The sequence below is a fragment of the Carassius auratus genome, chromosome 32 (genome assembly GCF_003368295.1).
Source record: "Carassius auratus strain Wakin chromosome 32, ASM336829v1, whole genome shotgun sequence".
Lineage (NCBI taxonomy): Eukaryota > Metazoa > Chordata > Actinopteri > Cypriniformes > Cyprinidae > Carassius > Carassius auratus.
In genome coordinates this window covers 1,447,169-1,469,565 of record NC_039274.1, presented here as the reverse complement: position 1 = coordinate 1,469,565, position 22,397 = coordinate 1,447,169, and the positions used below count along the sequence as shown (strand labels likewise).

The following is a 22,397-nucleotide window of genomic DNA, read 5'->3' as shown; positions in this document are numbered from 1 at the left end:
GTTGTGCACATGCTCTAGAAAAGTATTTTAAATGGTGGGAAAAAAGGATCTAATCCAATACATGTGCATTTTAAAGACAAGCATTGGCCTGCTGATTCTGTTCATTTAAGAAGCAAGTTCGTCTCGTTACAACAAACACCTCTGTCATCGGATATTTGAATATATTTTCATATTTTAAATGAGCGGACATTTAATTTGCCTACAGTAGCTGACTAAATTCTTAATCAGATTGAGTTTAAACGTATGAACATGTTTTTGAACTACTGCTTTAGGAAGCAGCCTAGTAATACAAGAAAACAAAACACTTCATATAAATCTTAATACCTCACACAGTAAATTAAACTCAAGTTGAGTAAATTTAACTTGTGTTCTTATTGGTCAATTACCACACTTAGCAGGCGAATATTTTAAATTTTATTACATGATATTTCAGTGTTGGCCACGAGAACATAACAATACTATGCTATGTCTCTCAAAACATGTTCTTTTTTATATTTACTTAATTTGGAATAATTAATTGCCAACATTTTGTGAGTCCTTAATTGATTTTTTCTTACTATTGACAAAAACAACAAATGTTGTAGTCTTTATGTAAAATAATGTAACAATGTACTAGAGCTGCCCTCAACTAAAGATTTTCTACTTGATTATTAGTCAACTAAAGCGTTAATTGTTAATATTGTAAGTGTAAACGAATAAACGCAGACCAAAGACAAAAATGTACAACGTATTTTGTTTCAACTGTTATTTGAAAAAAATGCCAGTGGTCACACCGGTGCCTCCATGTCATGCAATAAGATTGCTAATAGCTTCCACACTGCGCACACGCACTCAGATATGTGCCTAACTTTTAGTCGACTATTAGGAGAACAGCCCTACAATGTACTTTATAAACAAAGATAAAGAGGTGGTGCACTGTGGGGAAAAAAATTTGGGAACCACTGCTCTAGGACAACAAAGAAGTAGTGTAAAACTTACGGTCATAGTAGCCTTTGACTGTGCACACCAGACTAAAGAGCTGAATCACCCAGCAGAAGTTCTTCTGCATCTCCAGCACAAACACACAGGCCAGGATCTAAGACAAGAGCAGATATGTTGCAAGAAAGTTGTAGCTGTCTGGCTCAGTCAACTGAATGAAGGACTGCTCACTCACAGACAGGATGTTCTTGGAAATGATCACAGCCACATTGTACATGATCAGACAGTCCCACATGACCAGACGTGTACGTGATGGCTTGATCAGCAGCCGTGTGCCGAAGAGCAGGAAGAAGAAGCAGGCCATGAGATACCCCAACCCAAACACACTGATCCGAGTGGCTCCGGTCACAAACACCACCGCCAGCACAAACCAGAACATGTACCGGAACACCAGGACCTTTGCCATGTCCAGATTGGACCTTCAGTACATAGAGAGAGACACGCAGATGATATATTTAATACAAGAAACGGATGATGAAATGACAAAATATAACAGCAAAGGGGGCTCGGGTGGAGAGCGTGCAATCTGCAATCATGAGCAGTTGCTTTTCTAAAAAAGTGTTTTTAAGAAATCCATAAAGATGTTTTTTAAACTCAAACCATTGCTTTCTGGCTAAAATTCAAGTCCCCATCTGTAAAATTGCTTTATCCAGTGAAAAAGGTTGCCTCATCTGAATCAGGAGAGAAAAATGCAGAGATCAAGCACCATTTACAAGCGAAAAAACAGTTTTAAACTAATATAGTATGATACTGGATTTCGCTGTGAGAGGACAAAAAGGGATGAACTCTGTCACTGAAGGAAATGCTATTATGGATTTTAGCCAGAAGCAAGAGTTTAAAATGCCTGATGGATCTCTTTCTTACAAACACACTGCTTTTCACTTCACAATATGGTAATTGATGGACTGGAGTCATGTGGACATGCTGTGTGGACAACATTCACTGCAGAGTGAGTCCAGTAGTGAGTAAGTGCTGTACTCTATTTCTATATTTCTCCAGTCTGTTCTATTTACAGAATAAACTCATCTACATCTTGGATGGCCTGAGGGTGAACACATTGTCATTTTTGGGTGCAATATTCCTTTAAAGCTCCTTTTGCACTAGGTCTATGATAAAGTTTTTTAACTAAACTAAAATACACACAATGTGTTACCTGCAGTTGATGAAGTTTGGGGCTGGGTTGAAGGGCATATCCTCCATGGGGTCAGGGTTGTCTTTGTTCTCACCTCCCATGACCATCCACTCTTCCTTTTTCTCGTTTTCAAATACAGTCCACTGCTGAGAAGCACACATCAGCAGAAGGAAGTCCGCTGCAACAGAACATTTTGTAAACATTTTGTGTATTTTGGGGGGACCTTAGATTACCTTACATCAACCTTATTTTTCAAAGCAGAATTCAATAGCCACTAATGGTAAATAACCAGAAGAACAGCAGAGCAGAAACAACTGGTGAAACTATTTCCACTACAAACCAGTGTTTTTTAGTATTCTGACAAAATAGATAGATAGATAAATACACAGACAGACAGAAAGATGAAATAAAGGTTTTTTAGGAAAACATTCCAGGATTTATCTCCATGTAATGGACATCAATGGGGATCAAGGCTTCAAAGGGTTTTACATGATCCCAGCTGAGGAATAAAGGTCTTATCTAGTGAAACGATCAGTCATTTTCTACAGAAAGAAAAATATTTATATACTTTTAATCACAAGTACTTGTATGGCACTAGCTTTGTGATGCACAACCGCAAATTCACGCATGTTTAGCGCTTCTTCTGTGTACTCCAGTTCAGAAAGATAGGGATGTGTGAAAAACTCCATTTCATTTTCTCCTCCAACATCAAAACTGTCCGACATTGTTGTTTTACCTTTTTTGGTAAAGGTCATTGAATTTCTTTATATGTTCGCTTTGTAAACACTGGGTCGGTGCTTCTGCCTATGTCATGAGAGACCTTTCCAATGTTACTACGTAATGAGGCAGAGTTCGTGCAAGAATAGCATTTGTGGTTACACTTTGCCGAAGAAGCATTTGCAAACTCTTGAGCAGCAACAACAGAACCATGTTCTCTGACATTGTTGTGTATGTTTGTATGCGCCTGCATTTAAAAATCAACAAGTACTGCGCATGTCTACATAGCTAACACGTACTACACTTATGCATGATGTCACCGTTTTCAAAGAGTCCCACATTGGGTGTTTATATGGAAACGATAATGGTGCCATTTTCAAAAACTTGCACTTTGAAACCCCGTTTTCAAAAATATGCGTTTTCAGTCCCCAAGACATAATTGTTGTGTAAACGAACAGGAAAAACACAGGAAGGTTGAAAACAGGAAGGTTGAAAATGTTGTAGTGTAAATGGCCCCTGAGTCCCTGTATTTGATAAACTAGGTTTTGATGTTCTTTTGGTTTTAAATAATACAACAACTGTACTGAAAAGTCATTGTTTAAAAAAAATAAAATAAAAACACATACAGACAAATCATGGGTCACGGGAAAAAGGAATGTAAAAGGAATACTGCTGTAAAAAACAGAAAACAGTGGACAATACACTACTTTTGAATGCATTATTAGTTTTGTGCATAACAATATGATTAATTGCGACTAATCACAGACAATGATGCGCTTTATATATATATATATATATAGATTTATATAGATTTTGAGGCTACTATAGGTAGGATAACTGGTGAGTAATTATATTGCTGTTCTGTTGGTGGTTCAGTTGAAGGTGTCACTTACATATGAGGTTCCTAGAGTTGGGGAGGGTGTAGAAATCAGGTAAGTAGATCCATTTAACCAGAGCTGAATGGATAGTTACAGATGTTTTCCATCTCCAAGGGTAATCTATAGCCATATGAGACATGTCAGGTTATCATAGTCAGGTCACTTACAGAGAAAACTTGTGGTTGAACTTTATTTTACAGTACGTGTACTTCCATGTACTTATAGTGTATTTACAGTGTATTTATCTAAGAAAGTTCTGGTAATACAAGGTAACTACATGGGTTAGGGTTAGGTTTAGGGGTAGGTTCAGGGTTAGTACCTAGTTATTACATAGTTATTGTAATTACTATAATAAGTACATAGTATGTACATGGGGAACAGGACTGTAAAATAAAGTGCTACCAAACTTGTATTAATACTAAGCAGCAAAGAAATCTTAGACGTAATTTGTGGTAATTCTTGGTCACAGGCATCAGACAACTGTCTGTAGATATTGCAGTGTTTTGCTGTTACGCACCATAGCTGGCAGCCAAGCAGACTTACACTGGTTTTAGGTCAAATAAAGTTAAGTTAAATGTATTTGTATAGTGCTTTTCACAATAAACATTGTTTCAAAGCTGAATGTTAATTAGTGTTCCTGTAGCTCAATTGGTAGAGCACTGCCTTATCAAGTGCAAGGTTGGGGGTTCGATTCCCCAAGAACACATGATATGTAAAAATTGATAGCCAGAATGCACAGTAAGTCCCTTTGGATAAATGCATCTGCTAAATGCATAAATTTAATTTAATTTAATAGCATCTTAATATCTTAATGCCTTATAGTCCTATTTAGCAGAGTGAAAATGCTACAAGCAGTTGTCATATGCTATATATAGAATATATCATCCTATGCGAGTATACTATGTTTGAATTTGGATAACGTTAGATATGCTAGTGTACCCAATTTTTTTATAAAGAGCTGGGCAACAATATATTTAGATTTTTAGTTAGTTATAGTTAGAAAATTTGGCATTTGTGATATATCTCTTTATGTAAGCGTACTGTATGAATGCAAAGATTGGATATAACATATACCCAAACTTTACATAGAGTTAATAAACCGTAGTCCCACTTTACGATGATATAACAATCAAGAGGTTGAGATTTGCTATATAGTACCTCACTTTACATGAGAGTACAGTATGTACACCAGGGTAAGGTTGAAAAAAACTGTATAATAGTTTGAGAATTTGTTATTAATTATTTGTTAATTAAATTTAGTTAGAGGGGTTTTGGATACTCATTAAGCAGGGCAGATTTAGAGACTAACAGCCCAACCAGCTAAACACTTTTGCTTGGCTGTTAAAAACAGTTAATCTTTTAAAAATGCATCTCAAGGGTCTTGTGTTGTGTTCAGTTTCATTGCCATATGTTGAACCTTTTTTTTTTTTTAACAAGAACCCTACTTGTTTGAATGTCCAAACAAAACAAGGCTGTGGAACCCACACATTCCTTTAACATTAAGGAAAACTGATTGGTGTTAAATTGTTATGGCGATATTAATATTCAGCCAGACATCACTATTGTTTTGAATAGAGTGGTAGACTCACCTAAACAGAGTGCGGGAGGGATGCCCACACACAAAACATATTGGTATATCATGAAGACAACCAGAAACAAGCAGTATTTTGACCAGATCTTAGCAATGGCTGCTCTGCGCCGCTGCACCATGATGGCCACCAACCAACAGCCGTGGATAATAACCAGGAAGTTCATACGCTGGCCAATAACATTCATAGTCATGAGGAAGCAGATCTAGAGGTGAAAGGGATGCACAAGTTATCATTATATTTAATATTTGTACTTTGATAGAAAGTGATATTAAGAAATGGTTTGACGTATCAATATTGAAATTTGCATAAACATGCATATACAGTGGGTACAGAAAAGAATCACTCCTCTTTAAAACACAAATCTCATTTTGTTGCTTTGCAGCCTGAAATTAAGATGGACACAGTTTTTGTTTCATCCAGCTATATTTACTCAGTGCAACTTATTGCATCCAAGTGGAATATATAACTTCAACATGTCAAAAATAAATAAATAATAATAAAGAAAAAAAGAAAAAGAAAAGAAAAAGAAAATCACTGAGTTAGAAAATGGATCACCCTCTTGTATCAGTATATTGTAGAACCATATTGTGCTTTAATTACAGTCTTTAGTCTGTTGGGATTTGTCTCTACTAACTTTGCAAATCTAGACTTTGCAATATTTGTCTACTCTTCTTTGCATAACTTCTCAAGTTCCGTTCAATTTGATGGTGACCGCTTGTGGACTGCACTCTTCAAATCATTTCACAGATTTTCAATGGGGTTTATGACTAGGCAATGCAAGGACATCCACCTTTTTTCTTCTTCAACCACTGTGTGGTCAGTTTTGCTTTGGGTCATTGTCATGTTGGAAGTTAAACCTTCTCCCCATTCACACCTTTCTGGCAGAGGGCAGCAGATTTTCCTAAAAAAATTGACTGTATTTTGCCTCATCCATTTTTCCTGATAAGTGTTCCAGTCCATGCTGCAGAGAAACACCCCATAACAGGATATTACCAACTCCATGGTTTACTGGAGGAATGGTGTTATTTGGATCATAAGCTGTATCGGATAGGTGCCAGGCATATAATTTGGTCTTGAGGCCAAATAATAACATTTTAGTCTCATCTGCCTCAGAATCTTCAAGCTCAGTCGTGACTACATGTGGTCTTTCTCGAGGAGTGGCTTTTCTCTTGCATCCCTCCCACACAAGCCACATTTGTGGAGAATTTGTGATATTGTTTTCACATGCACACAATGACCACAAAAATGCACACAATGACCACAAAAATTCCTACAACTGCTTCAGAGTTGCTGTAGGCCTCTTGGTAGACTCTCTCTGACCAGTTTCCTCCTGGCGCTTTGATAAAGTTTTTTTTTTTTTGGTATCCATCTCCTGACTTGTGCCTGTCCACAATTTTATCCTGGAGATTTTCTGACAGTGTCTTGCCACCCATGGTGGATTGTTTGCTTCAGTTGCACTACCAAGGACTGAAATTCTCTAGGAAAGCTCTTTTCATGTTGAGCTTATCAAAATGACCACAGCTGATCACAGTTGAAAGTCAAATGGTTTTGTGTGCCATTAAGAAGGTGGTTAGCTAAGAAGGGGGGTGATCCTTTTTTTCAAGTCATTGATTGATTTTTTTATTTTTATTTTCTGAAACATTGGTGTTGGTATATTCACTTGTATGTTATAAGCTGCACTGAGTGAATACAGCTGGATAAAACAAAAACTGTGTCAGTCTTCATTTCAGGCTGGAAAGAAAAAAAATGTGATTATTTTAAAGGGGGGTGATACTTTTTTTATACCCACTATGTGTGTGTGTGTGTGTATGTATGTATGTATATATATATATATATATATATATACATACATACATACACACACACACACACACACACACACACACACACACACAATTTCTCATTACTGTAATGCACAATGATCCTTAAGGATGGATTTCACATGACTCTTATGGGAAATATTGGAGATTTTCCAATAGCATGCATTTATGATGTTTTTGGTTTAGGTTGATGTCATACTTCAAGGCCGAACTTGTAGAAGCTGTAGTTGAGCAGGTATTTGATGCAGTGGAGGAGACCCTTGTCCAGCGTGTCACGGGTGGCCTGGGGAAAGACGACTGGAATTGGGGGAGGTGAGCACTGCTTTTGTCTGTAGTGATGAATCTGGTGCCGGTACACTGTTGCCTCAAACACAAGCAGCATCAGGACCAGCAGATGATCCTATCAGAACAGAACACAGAGCTAGTGTGCATTTTACCAAAAACTTGACCATATACAATGTAAAATGATGTGTCACATTAATAAAGACCCATAGCACTTGTGAGCTTGTACAATATAACTCATCTCCAGGCTCACAGGCTTTATGTAGTATACAATACTGCAAAGTACACAAAATACTACTTTCTCAAACTGTAGTGTACAACATTGTTGTCATTTGACATCATGAGCTTGCATGTTAAGTTTAACAAGTGGTGTCCAGTTATTATCTTTAAAATTAAGGTAAACTAATAATTTAGAGATTGAGATTTCACTTACAAAACTGTGACATTTCTGACTTGAGCATAATGTATAAAAATGCCTAAATAAATAAATAAAAATATGCCATATGTGGAGATACTTCCAGGTCAAACATAGTATTTTTGTTTTATTTTGTTCATGTGAAAGGTGAAAAACAATCTCACCTTCGTGTAACCGAGGACAGTGGCATCTTTCCTAACACCAAACCAGTTGGCTGGGTCCACAGGTGCTTTATATAGCGTGGAGTTCAGAACTTCATCCGGTTCTAGACTGGTCTCATTGACCATTGGCTACAATACAGAGAAAAAAAGACGTAAACAATGTGGCCCAAGCCCGCAAGTTTTCATTATGAAGTTATTTTTCTGTCCTCACTGAAAGTGAAATGTACCGACATAATATCTTGTTTGCTACATCATGCTCAATCTGTTCAAGACACTTCACAATTACGGAATGGAAAGAAACAAACTGGCGAGAAACACAAGGGACATTTCAAGTCTGCTAGACATCTTTTAGGCTGCAAGGCAAAATCCTGTCAGAAGAATAGACTAATTATTCTGAAGAGGAAAGTTTAGCCATTTATTTTGGAATAAACACAAGCCTTTTAAGCAGCGAACCGGAGGAACAGCCATAGTGTTTGTAAATCACCTGAGATCCCAAATCCCAAACATCCATAAAACGCAAGACTAAACACATTAACTTCATCCACGCTTGAGGGTATTTGTTTAATTAGTGCTAAGTTTATTAAACCGGCAGGGTGCTGATACGTAACTATCACACAAATCCTGAGCGAGACGACGTTGCAGTTGCGTACTTGGTGCATGAATGTGTTTAAAACTACTTTGGTAAGTATAAACTAGATTTTTAGTGAATGAGAGTGCTTTCTCATGCAAAAGTCATTATAATATGGTGTTCTGAGTAGTTCCATATGTAGTCCCATATGGCAAAAGATAAATGAGTTCAGGTTTTGTTCAAGTGTGTTTGGAAGCATGCGTGTTTAGGTGTCCTGTCTCACCACGGTGCAGTTGTTGGAGTACTCCGCAGGGTTGACGACACTGAGCTGGTACAGCATCTTGCAGACGATGATGACACAAACCCAGATGGTGGAGAGACAGGAGGCCATCGCTCTGAAACGGCCGTAAGGCATGGCAAAACTCCACAGCACAACCAGGACCAAGTTCATTGCAGTTGGCTATGAATGAAGTGGGGAAAAAGAAAGTAAATACAAGGCAAATGAAGTGTGATACACTGACACATTATCACCTTATAACTAGATAGGCAACAGAAGATGGCTGTTTTTTTTGGTGTGCAGAGAAACTACATAAATAACTACAGGTTATGAAACTGACACAATGAAACGGCCTAAATGATGCAGTATGCAGACCTCTAATAGTGCCACCCAGACGACAAAAAAAGCCACAATTTTGACGATGTGCAGCTCCAATACTCTCCAAATGAAACTCTGGATGTGGGTCAAGGTGTCCGAGAATTTCCTAGATAGCACCAGTAGTCTGTCCATCACCAGTGCCCACTTGCTGGGTATTGCTTCTGAAAACAAAGAAAGAACAGACACAACAATTAGGGGTGTATGTTGAGGATCATATGGGTATTGGCCAGTATTAAGTATAAAATTATTTCATTGAGCTACACCGGAATAGAAGCATTTATTACTCTCACCGTCAACCTCTGATGGATCATCACCTTGCTCTGTAATGAGATGTTCCTCCTCAAATCGTACTTCCTCTGTGGAACGAACCAAATCCGGATTCTCTATACCTCTCTTCCTGTGGGGGAAATCAACAACAGCACTGTTAGTGATAATACAGAATAAATAACTAAATAATAATAATAATAATTCAACAGAAAAGAAAAATCACTAGTCCTATATCTTAAATATCTCACATGACTAAATGGAGAAATTTAAATAATCCCCTGGGAATGCATCAGATTATTATTTTTTTTTTAAATCTGCAAAAGCACATTTTTGTATCAAAATAAAGATTTATTATTTTTTTTATACATTTTTCTAGAGTACACTCAAAGATATGTCAGCCAATTTTTAAGATTTATACATAGTAAATATATATCTGTATATATAGTTTTTTTTTTTTTACACAGAATATGATGGAAATTAAACATTTTGTAATGAAATGTTTGAATGTATATAGTTTGATGTTGTATGAAAAATAAATGCATTGCGCGAAAGGTAGTAATTTTAACAAGAATACCTTAAATAAATTGTAATCTAGGGCTGCCAATCACTTAAAATATGTATTTATGATTAATCTCAATATTAAGTTAATGTCTTCAGTTTCTTTTTAAAGCACGTAAATTTAATAATATGTGCAATTAACATGGTCACAAATCGAAGATCGCTCCAAATAAATGTGCATGTCTATATAAAAAGAGCACCAGACAGAAGTAGATGTATTTACATGTCTGACTTATAAAACTGACAATTTGTGCTTCACTGCATAGTGCTGCAGCTTTGATCCGTTTGTATTAGCTCTGAATGTTTCAATTTCAATTTTTTTTTCGTTTTTAGAAATCCCACAGAAGATAATGAAACCATTATGATTATAAACAGCATTCAGAATTAATGTTGTTAAAAACGTAAGCAACTACATATGCTAACTTTTAAATGTTCGAAATAATGCCTTTTAAATTATTGTAAAATGCATTTTATTTTAAGTAAAATAACCTAGTCTAAAATGTAAGCATGCATTTGTTCAGAGGTACTGTCCATGCCTGTGGATGGGAGTAACATTCTCCAGATCTGTGATCTTCATGAAGGGCTTATGGAAGTAGTGAAGCTGTAGAATACAGGCCAACAGGAAGAAGCCAGGGATAAGGATACTGCTGAAGAGCTCAGATAGTTTAAATGTCTCCAGTCCCATGTCAGCCAACCTAAAGATGGAGAATCACATGTAATTATCACAAGAAATTTACTTACCCAAACACCGTTCCAAACCCATATGGCATTTCATTGAACACAATTGTGTGTGATTACAGTCTTTTGAATCTTTTTTCCCCTCTTTTGGAGCTTATAGGCCACTTATTTACTTTTATTGTGTTGAAAAGAGTGACAGGAACTTTCAGATAAACTTCTTCTTTTGTGTTCCACAAAGACATAAATGAACATGGGTTTGGAATGACATTAAGAACATTCCTTTCATACTTCATCCGAAACACTTGCAAATAATAGTAAACCAGGGGACATACTGCTCTTCTGTGAATCCAGTGAAGTTTCCCCAGTAGCCTGGAAAATCCTCAAACTGAAAGGTGTAAATAGCAATGAGCACCACCATGGTGTAGGCCACCACCATCCACCAGAAGGCCTTTAGCAACCTCCTCCAGAGAGAATAGTACACCTAAAGACAGAGAAGTTTTTCATTCAATTTTATGACTAAATTTAGTTGAGAAAATTACATTTTATATGTGGGCTGGTAAAATTGTACCTGATACAGGCACAGGCAGAGCAGAAATAGCAGCATGTAGACGATCTTGTAGGCTACCAACTTCCCTGCAAAACTGACCATGATGAACATGCCTCCACACACGTAGATCCAGTACTTAGCGTACAGACTCATCATCAGCCCACCCAACACCTTCAAAATCGACTCATTTCGACCTGTGTTCTCTGAAAGAGAGAGAATGAGAGAGAGAAAGACTCTCAAACTTCAATATCTGTGGTGAAATGAGAAACCCTAAAACAAAATATGTATATGTTTGTATCAGAAGTTCAGTGACACAGGTACTGACAATTCTCTCTGGCCAATCTGTGATCAGGAGACTTTACGCATCACAGTTTGGCAATGGTATGGTCCACTTACTAAAAAAAGTACCAGGTGCCAGGTACTGTACCAAGTGGAAAAACCCACCCTCACTCAGCACCCTGTCCCGGTCAAACAGACCATTCCTGAACACTCAGTTTACCCTGTCACGGCTACAGAGGCGATCTGTGAACACTCTGCATGTCCTGTTATGGCTAAGAGGGCTGTTTATGAAACTTCTGTCTGTTCTGTTAAGGCTGAGAAGGCCATTACTGAACTCTCCATCTGTCCTGTTCTGACCAAGGAGATCAATTCTGAACTCTGTGACTGTCCTGTCCTGTTCAAGGAGCACTTTCCTGAACTTTTTGTTTGCTCTGCTTCAGTCAATAAGGCTGATCCCGGGCTCTCTGATTACCCTGTCATGTCCAAGGAGGTCGGTTCTGGGCTCTTTGTCCGTCCCATTAGGGCTGTCCTGTCACAGTCAAAAGGGCTACCCCTGAATTCTCATCTTGTCCTGTACCGACCATGGAGGTCATCCTTAAACTTGTGTCTCGGCCCAGTCTCGGAAGCCGTCTGGGAACTCTATGACTGTTCTGTCATGGTCAAAGTAGCTGGTTATAAAGGCTCTGCCTATCCTGTTACGGCCACATAGGCCGCTGTTAACCTCTCTGTGCTTTTTGTTACAGTTAGATCTGCTTTGCAGTGGTCATCCGCTTCACCGTAGGAATATTTAAATTCATCTGCTCTGCTGTGGTGGTCATCTATAACCTGGTGATCTGTCCGTTCCACCCTGGGGGTTCCCAACTCTGCCCATGATAATCCATAATAAAGGCTTGCACTTGGATCCACTACTCTGTTGTCACGCCTAAACATTTCAGCAGCAAGCCTAGTTCTTTTTTAACACACTGTTGAGTGTTGAGTGAAAGAAATGGGAAGAAAAGACAAGGTGGAGCAGACTGGGAATTACGAATGCTTTGAAAATGATGAATAATAGACCGTGATTAATGATTTAATTTCCTTAACTTCCTGAATGAATCAGAAATGAATCTTTGTTATTTTATGTCATGGCTTTGTGGTTAGTACTCTTGTTCCAGACAAATGGCAGGGTGTTCATGTGGTAGATTTGAGTTTGAGTCCGGTCCCTGTCATGTTTTGACCCCAGCCCCACCATCACTTTCTGTTCTCTCTGTATTTGATCTATCAGCAAAATTATTTATTGATCATTTCTATTGAGATCCTGTTGCTCTCGCTCACCTCCAGTGGTTACCTCCTGCAATGGTGCAGTCACGCTCTTCTTCCTGCTGAACATGTCCTTTACCGACTGTCTCAGTAAAAGCCAAAATGTCAAGGTAAACAGCAGCTGGGAACAAAGAGAAAAAGAGTGAAGCAATATTTACACTTATCTCAGTGTATTATGAAACATCATGAGAATTATGACTGATCATGTAGTTTACGTATGTTTGAATTGTCTTAAGATGTAGCAAGTGAGTACAAGTTTTCCTATCTACATTTCTCACAATATTCAAGGTTTATTGCAGCCATCTGTATCTCAATACATAAAGCCATTTAAAGTTTGAATTTTAAACAGAAAACCAACAAAACACATTATACTTTTTCTGACCTATTCATTTCAAGTCTTGGAGTTACCACTAAGAAGCTAATTAGTTGAATTAAGTGTGTTTGAGTAAGAATATTTTGAAAATGTGTACTATTGGTGTGCCTTCAGGAACAGGGGGGTATTCCAGAAAGCAAGTTAAGTGACATACACGGGTATGTTTAAGAGCAAGTAAGCGGATAACCTCAACTTTCGTTTACAAAAACGGAGGTAACTTTCAGGGTATATTAGTAGTCATGGCAACTCACTCTCTGAACTTAACCTGCTCCGGAGACCTCGCGCTCGTGTGGCAGCACCAGAGAGTAATTGCCCAAAAAGTCGCTAGATTTGTCGCTAGTCGCTAAATCTAGCGACAAAGTCGCCAAGTTAGCAACTCCACTGCCCGGCGGACCGGCTTCAACCATCTCGCAAGTGTTGATAGGCTATTACTCAAGAGGTGTAACCAATCAGATAGCGGCGTGGGCAGGACATTGAGCAAGTCTGAGTGATGAATACAGAGAGGCAGCCAAAGCATTTTAAAATAAAATTGACTTTAATCAAACCACAGATCCGTGAAAAGTTTTGTGATCCGTCTCGCAAATATTGTAGTAGCACTGATCACTTTGAGAGGGGGGGGGGATAAAAAATAATTAAGCAGAGGCAGGGATACATTGACCAGAAAGGGGGAAACTCCACGCATCTCCCCCGGCAAATCGCACCCTGTATATATTTGATATGTTAATGAGGAAGTGCTAATATAAGTAATAAATAAGGTAATATTATTCTAATATGATTATTTCTTTTAATGGCATATATAAGAGTTATCTGCATAAATTATAAAACACTATGACAAGGTAATGTTTAACTTATATATATTTATTTTATTTATCACATTTTATATTATCTCACAAATGGATCGGCATTTTCTATAATGTCGAAATTCTAAATCAAAATACATATCTGATATAACTTAATATATAATTAGCATAAAACAAACAATATAATTCACATTCTCAAGGATTAAAAATTAAATGAAAAAAAATAAAAAATGATTGCACAGCCGTCAAATAGGTGGCGCTATGCACTAAGCATGTAAACAACTAATGAACTAAAGAAGAACAAAGAAACAGATTGGCGCGCTTTTTCTTAGCGTCTGTTTCTATAGTGACTTGTCGATTTCGTCGCTCTGTTGAGAATGTCTTGAGTCTTAATCAGGAACATACTCTGAGTTGAATTAACTTACTCCCGGACGCGTTTTTGGAACCACATACCTCGAGTAAGCAAGGTTTGGGGTTAATCAAAGAAGAGTTCAGGGTTTAGTTCACGGTAAGTTAACCCTGCTTTACCCTGACTTAAAAGAACAGACTAGGTTCAATACAATTCAAGTCAAGCTTGACAGCATTTGAGGTGTAATGGTGATTAACCACCAAAAAACAAAAATCAACTTCTCCCTTGTTTTCTTAAATTAAATGAAAATAAAAAAAAGTTTGAGGCACTTACAATGGAATTGAATGGGGAACATTTTTGGAGGATTTAAATGCAGAAATGTGAAGCTTATGATTTTCTTAAATCACAACAACAGATCGGTTGAAAGTTTGAGAAAAAAAAGTTGTTTTATACAGTTTTAGTCATTTTAGGGTATTAGGTATCATGTTGGCATGAAAACTATATTGCAAAAATTGTATGCAACTTCAGACAGAACAGATTACCAAATTTTTTAAACTCTATCATGTTAAAGGGGAGGTTTAATGCTATTTCATGCATTCTGACTTAGTCACTGTTAAAGAGTTGGATTCTCATCATAAACGTTGCCAAAGTTTTAAAAAACAAGTTGGACTTACAGTATGACAGAGTATTTCTATGCCTTCATGACATCGCAAAGGGCAGGATTCCTTGTATGGGCACTCTCCCAGAAGAGTGTGCGCACATCAGCCAAAGCAAGAGCAGCCCATTTCAACAAATTATGCAAATTTGTCGGCATTTCTTTGATGAATGTTTTTTAAAATACAAATCTGTATCTGTCTTTTATAAATCGAATAAAAATTATTCGGTGATATGATGGATGCAATACTACTCTATAAATACTAAAGATTAACATGAGATTGGTGGAAACTGCATGTGTGATGCAGTATCCCCTTTAAACTCATGTAATTTATTGTTTATTTGTCTTGTGGCTATACTACTGAACCAGTGATCATTTTATAATTTCATAAACTTTTATAATTTTAATTTTAATTTCAAAGTCATTTTAGAGTTTTAGCTATAATAGTGCTATGGATATGATGTTGCAAAATTGTATACAACTTGTATTGTTTATGTCTTATGGCTATACAATTAAACCACTAAGAACTTTATTGATTACTTATAGGCTCCATTCTCTTCTATTGTAAGGTCCTCACTGTAATCCTTTTTTTTTTCAAAGAAAAGGAAGGCCAAAAGAAATTTTCATGCTGTAGAAAATTCTCTAAATGTTTGATTGAACTAAGATCTATTGAACCCAGAAAGTTTTCAATATAAATATCAACAACAACTTATTAAATATCAACTTGTATAACATGATAATGGCAGTCATTAAAAAAAAATAATAATTTGCCAGCGCTCCACTGTCCTCACCATGGCTCCCAAGCGCAAACAGGGGTACTGTGCTCGGTCCAAACCCAGCTGGTGCAGTCTCATGGTGCCAATGTGCTGGGGCAGTTCCGTTTCCAGGTCCATGGCCCACACATACTGCAGGCAGCAAAGTGCTAAGCCATACAGCAGGATAAAGGGAGAGCAAAGAGTGGCAAAGCGTTGACGTGCCCGCAGCATCCAGATAACACACGACCACAGCAGCAGCACAAACGTCAGCCAACTATGGTATGTTATACTCCACACCTGCAGGGGGGGGCAAGAATACAAATACACACATCAAAAACATATTCTTGAAAACTGTCTTGATATAGAAAGGAATGGAAAGTATTTTTAATCTTATTCTATAGACCATAAACCAAAAATTAGTAAGCATTTCAACACTTTAATTTCCATCTTGAAGTCACTGTTTTTACTCACACTCTTGCAAACTATTTAACTCATTAACTCACTCTTATTCAGGAGTAAAAAAAAATTCAGACAGTGTATCAGCATAAAACTGAACATCTACAGATAGAGAAAATATCTGTTTTACCATCATAGCTATAAGGGCACAAATGTAACTTTGTTGCAAGATCATGCGTCCCACCAGGCGAAGAGGATTATCGGCTGTAGCCTCTCCACTGGGCCCTGCACAAACACACGTATAGACTTGAATGTGAACTGGTATCTTCTGTTCGTGTAAATGCACAATGTACATTGCCCTACCTATGTCATGTTGATTTGAACCATTGGTCACAGGTTCTTTAGAGTTTTGTGATTCAGACACCGGTGACTCTCCTTTGGTGAGAAGCGTTTGCTAAACCAGACAAAAAAATAAAATAAATAAGACACTTATTTTGATAAGTAATTAATCGGGTTTGTATTTCTTTAATTAATCAAATATTCATGCCACATCATGTGTTATCAGGTAAAAGGTGGTGAGAATATTCAACAGGAACAGACATTCCATGCTCTTAAAGTGATAGTTCACTCAAGGCATAATTCCAAAACCTGTATGACTTTCTTCTATAGAACATAATAGAAGATATTTTGAATAATGCTGGTAAACAAACAGTTTTGTTCCCCATTGCTTTCCATTGTATAGAAAAAAAATAGATTGCATAGAAACAAAACTCTTTGATTACCAACATTCTATTAAAATATAAAATATATTCTATTATGATAGTAAATTATGACAGAATTTTCATTTTAACATAGTAAAAATCACACAGTGTTGACTGAAATAAACAGATGACTTTTTCATTAAGCAATGTACTGTATCTGAATGTCTCTGTATGGAATTAAAGTCAAAGTGCATCGTTCACTGTAAAAATGTACATATATTGTCAAGAAAATGTAGTTAATACACCATAAATGCATATAATTGAAGTCTACTGTGTATCACAGTCAACACAAAGCTTTTTGAAAAAATTGGTGAATATTCACTTTAATATAAACAAGACCACTTAATAGATGGCACTCGTGGAGGTAGAAAAACAAAGATCTATATGTCCTGCCGGACTGTTTGTAGTAAAGATTTAAATGCGAAAGAAAAGGCACAAGAGGCGGCTTTTTCTGTCAGTGGTTTTAATTTAAAATGTTTGTGATAGCCTTAGAAAAGTAGCCTATAGGCTGTGTTTAAACATTTTGCCACATGCTCGGGCAGCTTAATGTATAAATCTAGAAGTTAAATATATTGAATAATTTGTTATATTAATTGCTTTTAAATGTGAATATGCATATGAAAGATTGTACTACTGTACTACGCAAAAAGAGTAACAATGCTGAAAAAGCATTTTGAAGTAACAACATTTGGATTTGACATTTTTATGGTATACATAAATATTCGTGGTTTACAGCCATGGAACAGTAGTGGACTGCAAACACATCCTATGTGAAAGCACAATGAGTCGAAGACATGAGCATACAAGCTTTTTAAGGATGTTATTATCATTATTATTATCACATTTTTTATTATTTTGTACTCAGCGCTGCAGTATAACATACTGTACCCCCATTTGATTTGGAATAAAAATGTGAGTAAATTTGCTTGGTTTTAATAAAAACGTTGAGCTTGCCCAGGATATTTTATTTATTTATTTATTTTTATGTTTTAATTCAAGTTGGTCAGTTTTGTGTTGTATGTAGAGTAGGTAGGTCATAGGCAAAGTTTGTAAAGAATGTTTGTTTCAGCATGTAAACAAAATGAAATACTTCTGTTAGTAAAATTAAGCTGGTAGATTATGTAGACTAAACTAATATATCGGTAGGCAAACGTAACCATAGTGATTGAGCCTTACCTTAGTGTCATCTTCATTACTATGTCTCCTTGCCTCCCATGGCCTGAGCTCCACTTCCTCTCCAGCCTCACCCTGTACTGCTTCAACTGCTCCACCCTCATCAGTCTCCACAAACACATTACATCAGTTAATATATGATATCATAATGACAATATATCAACAACTTACCCAAACTCCATTATTGTACACAAACAACAGTCAAATGTTATTCAGTGGCTTACAAGGGTACAAATGTAATGTGTCTGGGTTTACTGTACATGACATCCACAATGAGCTCTTTAAATGGATAGTTCAGGCAAAAAATTTAATCATTAAATTCATTGAATTGCTTTAGATACATTTGAATATGATGCCCTTCCACAGTTTGAAAAACAGCGTGGACTTTCTGCTTATTTACACTCACAGGATGTGAACAAATTCAGGTAAAGATGACAGAAGTGTCATTTTGGGGAGAATCATCCCTTTAACTGAACAAACAAATGTGTGAAAGCACCTTGTCTGTGTGGCCATGACTGTAACTGTTGATTTTCAGCAGAATAGTCACAGAGATGTACAAGAGGAGAAGAATGCCAGGATTGACGTACACTGGCCAGTCATGCTCCATGTTGAGGGTGATGTCAAAAGAAGAACAGTTTCCAGGCTTTATTATATCCTTCAGGCCAAAGAGTCTAAAGCAGAAAATAAAAAATAAAAAATGAAAACAAACTTCAGGGACCCCATTTGCTGAAGAAAATGTGAGGAGTACATGTAGCCTTTAGGTTTTTGTGATATTCTGCTTGTTAGTCCACCACCAATTGGTTACTGGCTGTTTAAATTCGAAGGCAGGACTTAAACCATCATACTGCATGTTGTACTTTTTCCCATTCTGAAATATGTGTGAACCATCTTCATATATACAGTACACTATTGGTCAAACACTTTGAATATATATATATATATATAAATTATTCCTGTGATGGTAAGGCTGATCAGCATCATTACTCCAGTCTTCAGTTTTTACATGATATCACATGATCCTTCAGAAATCATTCTAATATGCTGACTTGGTGCTCAAGAAACATTTCTCATTATTATCCATGTTGAAATCCATTGAAAACCATGATATACTGCAATTCAAAAGTTTGGGGTATGAGTAAAAAAAAAAAAAAAAAAAAACAGTATACATTTATTCAGCAAGGATGCATTCAATTGATCAAACGTGAAATCAAATACATTTACAATGTTTTTTTTTTTCTATTTCAAAAATTAAGCAGCAAAAACTGCTTTCAACACTGATAATGTTTTTATTTGTAGATGACTCCGCTATTCTAGTCTCTCATAAAGACAAATCAGAGGTGGAAAGGCTGCTTAGTTCAGAACCCGTTAACCTCAGTGTTTGGCTAACAGACAACAAGTTGTCTATCCACCTTGGCAAAACAGAATCAATTCTTTTTGGGTCCAGAGATAAACTGAAAAAGGCTATGGGGTTCAGGGTAGTCGTAGGTATTGTTGAAATTACAGCCAAAGAAGCAGTTACTTACTTGGGCTGTATATTATATAAGAAACTATCAGGGGAGCTTATGGCTCGAAAAATTATCTCAAAGGTAAGCCAAAGGACTAAGTTCCTGGCAAGAATATCCAGCCTCTTAGATAGTAAAACATCAAAAATCCTGGCTGATGAGCTTGTTCAATGTCATCTTGACTATGCCTGAAAATCTTGGTACACAGGCACTACTAAAGGTCTTAAAGACAAGATACAGATCTGTCAAAATAAACTACTCAGAGTGATCCTTAAATTACATCCTAGAACTCATCTTCTTCCTAACCATTTCTCAAGTCTTGGGTGGCTCAGAGTGGAGGAGAGGGTTTCTCAACTTAAACTGTGTTTAGTTTATAAGATAAGAAATAATCTGGCAGCCAAATATTTATGTGATTACTTTTCAAAAATTAGTGATATGCACAATTACTGCACCAGGGGGAGATCCACAGATTACAGGCCCTGCCGCTTTAAGAGCTGTGTGGGGAAGTACTCTTTCCTATACTCTGCAGCGGTCTTGTGGAATGGTTTTACCTTTAAACCTTAAACGGTTGAGCTCTTCCTATAATCATTTTAAATCTTCAATAAAAAATTGCTTATTAAACTTATAAAGAGAAAAAAGAAAAAGAAAAAAGTAAGGAAATAAAAATCCTTGAAGTAGTAGGAAAACTGTATTGTCTGCTTGTGTGTCTGCTTGTTTTTTTGGGAATTTAGTCTTTGTTTTTTTGTGTGTGTGTGTTTTTATTAGTGTTTTTTGTTTATTTATATGTCTTTTTATTTTTGCTCCCTTTCTTCATTGTCCTCAATGTTGTTAGTACATGTACTGTTACTCATCTTCCATCTTAAGGACCACAATGGAAATAAGCCTATGGGCTTTTTGTGTTTTTTATCCTTTTGAACACTTCGTGTTGATTGTTGTTTTAATAACTGAGCACCAATAATAAGTGAGTGCCAATTCAGCATATTAAAATGATTTTGATGTGACACCGAAGACTGGAATAATGGCTATATTTCAATAACTACATCTCAAAATACATTAACATAGAAAACAGTTCTTTTAAATAGTTATAACATTTCACAATGCTAACATTTTTGTTAAATACCTACTTTCACTGTATGAGTAAATTGCATGCGATGTCAAGCCAATGCTCAGGATTTAAGTGCTCACACCATACGGTCTGTTCATCGAGATGCAACTTGACTGCTCACACTTTGTGGGGACCCCCCCCCCCAAACTAAGAACTGTGTACTATAACTGTGAACTTTGTAATCTTTTTATATTCCATTTCAAAAAATAGCGGTTTCACCTTGCGAAAACGCCGGATCCGTGTGGACGAAAGCCTATCCGATAAAAAATTTGTGCGTATTTACAGAAACGCATCTCCGTGTGGACGGGGCCTTAATGTGACAGCAGTGCGCATGCACAATTTTGTATGTGACAATGATGTATAGCAGAATTTAGTTTTATCTCACTGTTACAGCTGTGACAGTCATCTACAACAGCACAGAGGTCAGCAGAGATTTATGTGTCATGAAAAATGCACAGAGCTGGCAACCTCACCAAGCCAGGTTTTATGGCCAGTAGGTGTGGGTGTCACTCTCCAGATGCATATCTAAGGCTTAAGTCTCAGTGTTGCTTTTCAGTGGGTTATGCAAGTCTGGCAGGATACACCACCTTCACCTCACCAACTTGAGGCTCTATTTTAGATCAGCAATGACTCGCACATTTACGTCACACTCTGCCTTAACACAATCCTCATGTTATGAACGTGAGATGGAGAAGAATACAAGTAATGACAAATTTTTATATGGACAGTTACTTTAAAAAAAGATTACTGAGAAATAAAGATTAACATTAACTGAAATCAAACAATTCAAAACATTAATAAACTAGAATAACTATATCAGTAGCTCAGCACTGTTGGGAACGTTACTTTAAAAAAGTAATTAGTTATAGTTACTCACTACTTGTTCCAAAAAGTAACTGAGTTAGTAACTGAATTACTCTATAATAAAAGTAACTCGTTACCAGCGAATCTCTGTGTAGCTGTTGCGTGTGTGTGTGTGTTTGGCGCTGCTGGTCCTGGCGCGTGTGCCGGCATGTGTGTAAAAACACTGGCTCTGATTGGCTACCATGAAACACATGAATCTCGTTTTTAACCCACCTCCACACTCGCTGTGTGAGCCAGGGGTGTGTTCGGATTGCATAGTTTATTAAATCAATGCATAGTAACGCACCGCATTTAACTTTCAGTAATGGTAACAGCGTTGTAACGACGGGAAAATTAATTAGTTAGATTACCAAGTTACTGAAAAAATAACGTCGTTACCTAACTCCGTTCTATTAAACGCTATTATTCCAAATACTGTAGCTCAGTGATACTAAAAACTATAAAACTGGACAAAGGTTAGTGGTCAGTACATTTGCTACAAATGATTTCTATTGCATGCTAAAATTATATCTAAATCAAAACATTCTTAAGGGGGGAATCTTACCCTATTGTCTGAAGCACATCAGAGAACAATATAAACACAATATTTTATGAATGCGGCCATTTTATATTACCAAGGTTCCAATCAGCGTACCAATGTATTCAAATGTAATGCCATCATTGCACCATAATAACACCACAGTACTTTCTTAGTGTAATACCAATAATGGTCACTGTGATTTTGCCAAATAGACGGTTTTCCTGGATCAGCATCCCTAACCTAATGGTTAATACCTGATGGTTCCAAACCCAGCCTTATGCTTAATCCAAACTCAATCTGTATTGTTTGATAGCAGTTTTT

The 22,397-nt window shown here is 36.8% G+C and overlaps 1 protein-coding gene across 3 annotated transcripts in view; it reads right to left on the bottom strand.

Moving 5' to 3' along the window:
• Positions 1–22,397, bottom strand: part of LOC113051294 (piezo-type mechanosensitive ion channel component 1-like) — a 99,431-nt gene that overhangs the window by 17,103 nt on the left and 59,931 nt on the right. For 2 of the 3 annotated variants that reach the window (XM_026214902.1, XM_026214900.1), the window contains exons 8-26: positions 18,582–18,756; positions 18,089–18,193; positions 16,515–16,605; positions 16,342–16,436; positions 15,792–16,052; positions 12,839–12,944; positions 11,270–11,451; positions 11,034–11,182; positions 10,560–10,718; positions 9,489–9,595; positions 9,196–9,359; positions 8,827–9,003; positions 7,979–8,104; positions 7,317–7,517; positions 5,295–5,499; positions 3,721–3,825; positions 2,132–2,288; positions 1,154–1,397; positions 979–1,075 (exon numbers count right to left, since the gene is read on the bottom strand). In XM_026214902.1, the coding sequence (XP_026070687.1) occupies positions 979–1,075; positions 1,154–1,397; positions 2,132–2,288; positions 3,721–3,825; positions 5,295–5,499; positions 7,317–7,517; positions 7,979–8,104; positions 8,827–9,003; positions 9,196–9,359; positions 9,489–9,595; positions 10,560–10,718; positions 11,034–11,182; positions 11,270–11,451; positions 12,839–12,944; positions 15,792–16,052; positions 16,342–16,436; positions 16,515–16,605; positions 18,089–18,193; positions 18,582–18,756 (2,906 nt within the window). The remainder of the gene's footprint in view (positions 1–978; positions 1,076–1,153; positions 1,398–2,131; positions 2,289–3,720; positions 3,826–5,294; positions 5,500–7,316; positions 7,518–7,978; positions 8,105–8,826; positions 9,004–9,195; positions 9,360–9,488; positions 9,596–10,559; positions 10,719–11,033; positions 11,183–11,269; positions 11,452–12,838; positions 12,945–15,791; positions 16,053–16,341; positions 16,437–16,514; positions 16,606–18,088; positions 18,194–18,581; positions 18,757–22,397) is intronic. The other variant, XM_026214903.1, reaches the window with a different exon arrangement.